The 6,000-nt window shown below is 45.9% G+C and overlaps 1 protein-coding gene across 1 annotated transcript; it reads right to left on the bottom strand.

Annotated features, from left to right (window-relative positions):
* Positions 1-3,186: 3,186 nt before the first annotated feature.
* On the bottom strand, positions 3,187-4,494 carry LOC110688778 (uncharacterized protein K02A2.6-like). Its single transcript, XM_021865542.1, has one exon. The coding sequence runs from the start codon at positions 4,492-4,494 to the stop codon at positions 3,187-3,189; it is 1,308 nt and encodes a 435-aa protein (XP_021721234.1).
* Between the last annotated feature and the right edge of the window lie 1,506 nt (positions 4,495-6,000).

Here is a 6,000-nt window from a genome sequence, read left to right as displayed (position 1 = left end):
ATGATGGTGGTGGACCGCGTCTCTAAGTGGCGTGACTGCAAGCACTGATTCTACCGCATCAAGGCCAAAAATGTTGAACTTAACTTGCAGATGAATCGGTTCAATGCTGAGCCAATTCAACTTAGACGCGGGGACCTCAAGCTTGATAAGCCACCCGTCCACCCCAGCCAGGAGTACCAGCTTGAATATTTCAAAGTCAAGCGGGTGAGAAGGAATGGCAAAACTGAGCGCGTTCCAAGTAACTGGGTCCCTTTATCCAGCTGGCTGCGGGATCCCACATTTATGTCCGCCTATGGCCTGTACAAGAACCTGCCCCAAGGTGGACGCATGGACACATATACATATACAGATTATTTGAGTTTGAAGAATTTTCTAACACTTTCCTTTTCTATTTCAGCTGAGGCGTACAAGATTCTTGACCTAGAGCAGAAAGGGGAGGTCAACATGACAGAGATTGACTTGGCTCGATACAAGGCTCGCCAGAAGCTATACGAGCAATCTAAAGAAGTAAGTATATCCATCTTGATTTCTTCCTTTCGTCCGTGTATGCATTACGGAAGAGATCTTCTTCCTAACTTGGCACGGCCTATCAATTATATTATCTTGCTCCCTTTTTACTAACCTTTGCCTCTACAGCTGGCCACTCCAACTCCTAGGTCCAAATGGAAGCAGTCGTCCCCTGCGTCCAAGACGGACAAGGACGGTAAGGCGTCCAAACAAAGGAAGACGGTCGCGTCCAAGACCACTTCCACTTCTGCGGCCAAGACGACATCGCGGATTGCCTCTAAGCAGCCCAAAGGAGAACAACCCCGACTGAGTGATAGCGGGGCCTCCAAGTCCATAGATCCGGCCGCCACGCCGGGTCATGTTAGGTCTGAGAAATCGGACGATAGGGGTAAGTTGACCCCGGCAAAACCGACCGGGCCAGAATTGACTCCGCCTGTTCAAGGAGACAATGAATCTGATTGGCTTGAAGCCACTCAGTCGGCCGGCGGCCAGCCTGGCCGGACGGGGGAAGAGGGTGACAAGCCTGCACCGCCCCCGCCATTCACTTTCAACTTTCCTACCCCTCCAAGCTTCTCTGACGATCAGTCCGAGTAATTTTGAATTTTCTACTTCGTTTCTTCTCTTCTTTTTTTTACTGAGCTTAAATTAAACTCTTTGCGTCCGCATACAGACATTGCAGCGGAGCTACAGATAAAGCTGCCTGGCCAGTCCCTTACTGGGGCGGACCGGAAGGCCATGCGGGAAGCCATGGCCCGGGCCGTCCTTGCTGAACAGCGAGATAAGCTACGGGGGATACATGAGGGCTTCCTCGGCCCCATGATCAATTGCAGCGCTGAGGTAACTCTCACCCTCAAATGCACTTGGTCAATTTTTCACTCTTACTTTGCTAACATATTTACCCTGTACGCAACTCTTCCTGCGGCTGAATGCCTTCTTGGAATGGAAAGACAAGGAGAATGAGCGGCTGAAGCATGCCTGGGTCCAGATTCAGAAGACCTAGGATGCCATTACTGGGGAAACGGCTGTCCAACGCCGGTATTTCGAAACCCAAATCAACGCCCTGTCCGACAAGGCGGCGCGGCAGGCTGAAGATTTGGTGAAGCTGGGCGAGGCCCTCCAGCAAGAGTCCGTGGTCAGAGACGCCATGAGACAGGAGAGGGATCAGGCCCTGCTGGACGGCCATCGCTGGAGGGAAGGGTTTGAGGCCTCCGAGAAGCTTTGAAGTGATGTGGCCTTGGCCTAAAAACACTTGGAGAAGGCCTTGGACGAGGCGGACACCCTGAGAGCCGAGGTGGAAAGTTTAAAGAAGTCTGTTGAGGATTTAACTCTCCAATTGCAAACACCTCGGGCCCCCAGTGCGGATGAGGTAGTCCGCATTGAGCAGAATGCTGAAGACAGGCTGAAGAGCCACTTCTTTGAGCCTTTTGAGCTTATGGTGGACGAGGGAGAGGCGACCTTTTATCAGGAACGCTTCACCAAGCGTCTTAACTTTATCTGCCTCAAAGAAGAGGCTAAGAAGGCCAGCTTTCACTTGGGCTAGACGTCACGCCAACTACCTCAGAAGAGGAGGAAGACGAAGGAGTGGCGGCCAGCAAAGATGGTGAGGCTGAGAGCAAGGAGGCGCCTGCTGATGACGCGTCCCTTGCCGCCGTTCAAGAGCCCGGCCTAAGCCAGAGTCAAGCTTCTACTCCAGCCGCCCCGTGATTTCAGCTTATTTCAGCCTTTGTTAATTATTTTATTTTTGTTCTGTATCTGCCGCCTTTTTGCGCGATTTTATGTAAAGCACTTTGCCGCCCTTTGAGCGGTCTTTTATAAATTCAGCTTTCAGATTTTGCTTCATACTTTGCAAATTTTACACTTAAGTTTTTGCATTTTCGTACGTTTACTTTTTCACATTTGAGCGATTTTATGTACGCGTATTTTTGTATCTTCGTACAATTGTGGGGTATGCCCCTTTATTCGGTGTTCGCCTAGTCCATATTTTGGGTGGTTTGATTGACTTGGTAGAGTTTATACCTTAGGTGGTATGACTTCTAACAAGTTAATCAAATCATAATATTGATTGCCCTTGGACTAGGTGGTACGCCAAATCAACACATTATTTGGCCGTTCAATTGGCTTTATGTGAGTTTGTCCGTTGAAACTATCGCTCGGACGCACTCAGAAAATTTCAAGTATGATCTCAACTTTAAATTTTCATGTTCGGCTGGGCTGGAATGCCTAGGTATGCCCTTGCCCCATTATATGGGTTTCACAGGGTACCTTACCTTTTCCGTCCGCCTTAATTAAGGGGGGACGTATTCATATGACTCAGCTGGAATGCCTAGGTATGCCCTTGCCTCATTAGATGGGTTTCACAGGGTACCTTACCTTTTCTGTCCGCCCTTAATTTAGGGCGGATGTATTCATATGACTCGGGGTCAAGTTGCCCGTTCTTATTTTATTTAATTTACTTTTGTTCTGCGACCGAGTTTCTATGTTGCAAGCAACCTACTCGCAAATTTCACGCGGCCTATCCGTATAAGTTATGACCGTGCAAATGAGCATAAATTAAATGGAAAAATAATTATAACAATGTTTGACTTTTCACTAATTTGTCAAAATTACATTGTTGTGGCCGTATGGCTTACATTGATCGGTCAACAGACCTAGCTGTATACACAACTTTTGGCTAAGTACTTAAACATAATATCTCTTCAGATTGTCAGTGTTCCATGTACGCGGAATGAGTCGGCCGTTCATGGCTTCAAGATGGTAAGTCCCATCTCGGACCTCTTCCCTGACTCGATACGGCCCTTCCCGATTTGGGGTTAGTTTCCCATCCTGATTTGCTCGTCCCACATCCTCCATCTTCCTTAGGACCAGATCTCCCAATTTTATCGGCCGTTTTGACACTCGGCGATTGTACGCCCTTGTCATCCGTAGACGATAGATTTCGTGTCTAAGTGTCGCGTTGCCCCTAGCTTCAGGAAGGAAGTCTAGGGAGATCTTCATGGCTTCCCAATTGGCCGCTTCATCATATAGCATCACCCTAAGGGTGGGCTCATACATTTCAATTGGAAGGATCACCTCGGCACCATAGACCAAGAAGAAGGGAGTTTCTCCGGTGGAACTCTTGGCCGTGGTTCGTATGTACCACAACACATTGACTAACTCATCAGCCCATAGGCCGCCTGCCCTTTCAAGCTTGCGCTTAATTCCATTGGAGATCAATTTGTTGTATGCCTCTACCTGACCATTGGCTTGTGGTCGGCCGACTAAAGCAAAGCAATGAGCTATGCCTTGGTCTTCCAACCATTCTTTTAGTTGAGGCGTTTCGAAATGGGGTCCATTGTCGAACACCATAGATTGAGGAACGCCAAAGCGTGTAATGATACTCTTCCATATGAAAGCGGAAACATCCGTCCATTTGATGCCTCGGACAGCCTCGGCCTCTACCCACTTTGTGAAGTAGTCTACTGCTACAAACACATACCGCCTTTGGCTGGACGCTGGTGTGTACGGTCTTAAAATGTCCATCCCCCATTTGGAAAAGGGGAGCGGACTACTGATGGCCGAAAGGCTGTTGGCGGTTCGGTGAATCAATGTTGCGAACCTCTGGCACTTGTCACACTTCTTTACCATTTCCATGGCGTCCGACTTTAAGCTCGGCGAGTAGTAACCCAGGCGGGCATCCTTTTCACCCAAAGCTCGTCCTCCAATGTGAGAGCCGCACTGCCCCTGGTGAAGATCGTCCAAGACATCATGCCCTCTCTCAGGAGTGATACATATCAGGTACGGCTTTACAAATGCCTTTTTAAACAATTCTCCTTGCTTAATTTCAAACCAGGTCGCTCTCTTTTTCATCAGCCAGCTCTCTTTAGGATCGGCCGGGAGTAATCTGTCCTTTAGGTAAGATATGATCCCGTCCATCCAAGTGGAGCTTCTATCAATGGTATGTACTGGTTCAGCGTCAATACTCCTCTTTTCTTTTACTTCCCAAAACATCGACCTGAGAGTATCACATGATGCTGAGGATGCTAACTTAGAGAGGGCGTCCGCCTGATGATTGGACGAACGAGGGACCTGCTGTAGAGTAAAATGATCTAGGCTCTTAGCCTCCTCTTTTACAATCTTCAAGTATTTTATCATGGTCGGCTCCCTCGCCTCGAAGTCTCAATTCACCTGGCCGACTACAAGTAGGGAGTCTGAGCATACATCAATTTTTGTCGCTCCTGCCGCCTTACACATTCTAACGCCGACCAAGAGGGCTTCTGTAGACACCCATTTGTGTCTCCCCAAAACCAAACCCAGTGATGAGTGCCTTTCATGTCGAATCATAATCGAATGAAACGAAAGTGTGGAAAGGTCTAGTGTTGCGGAAAATTTTATTTCTTTTCTTTTCTTTCTGTTTTTGAAAACTTTATTTTAGGAAAACAGACAATACAGGTTGGTTGGTCCATGATATGGGTCCAATAGTGGTTTAGTTGGATGGGGTTTGCAAAGACCTTTCTAACGATATATTATAAGCCCAATTCCGATGAATATTGAGGAAATTATGGCCAATTTACTAAACTGGGCCCGGTTTGAGCTTTATGTACGGCCCTATGATCTAGGGGAGGGCCTAAAATAATTTATCATTCCTAATTTAATTAGGAATGGTTTTAGTCTTCTAGAACATTCTAGAAGGTCTTATCATTCTTAATCCAATTAGGACTCTTCAGAGTTTTAATCAGATCAAATAGCATTTCCGATTGAAATTATATTATTTTATCTTTCAGTACGGGAATTTTATCAGAATTTCAAAAACTCGTTAAAAGTCGGTTTGGCGTCCAACCCCAGGCCTTGGCGCCTGGAATCAGGATTGGCGCCAGACGCCAGCCATTGGCGCCTGGCGCTAGCCACTGGTCCTGGCGCCAATGAGCCAGGGCTGGCGCCAAGATGGTTTTGCGGTCTTCAGACTCTGTTTTGATAAATTATCTTTTTTGGATGATTTTCTCTATAAATATCGTATCAAAAACTCCGTTTTCATTCACTAATTCTCTTTATTCTTAAGTTTTAACCAACTCTTCATTATTCACCTCTTTCATTCAATTCTCCTAGAATCATTCATCTCTTTCATTCAATTCTCATATAACATTTATCTCTTAATTATTTTCTTAAATTCTTTGCTTTTTTCACACAAAATTCCGCATTCACAAGATCTAGAAACACCTAGCCATATTCGAAGTTGCCTTCGCCCTAGACGTGAAAGGTTTAATTTCTGAGGGTTTGGTCCCAAATCTCTATTTCAATTATTTAATTTGATTGTTTTGTTTATTATTTTTCTCGAAGTTACTAACGTGTGCATTTTGTTATTAGAAAGAGGTACGAGGCATCCAAGTAAGTACTTTAATGGTTTAATTGATATTATGATATAGAAATCATGCTTAGATTGTTATTTTGATTCCTAGTATCATGTCTAGGGTAACTTTAATATCAAGTATGATTAAAAGTACGATGCTTCCTATGTTC

The sequence above is a fragment of the Chenopodium quinoa genome, unplaced genomic scaffold (genome assembly GCF_001683475.1).
Source record: "Chenopodium quinoa cultivar QQ74 unplaced genomic scaffold, ASM168347v1, whole genome shotgun sequence".
NCBI classification, from domain to species: domain Eukaryota; kingdom Viridiplantae; phylum Streptophyta; class Magnoliopsida; order Caryophyllales; family Amaranthaceae; genus Chenopodium; species Chenopodium quinoa.
This window is presented reverse-complemented; position numbering and strand designations above follow the sequence as displayed.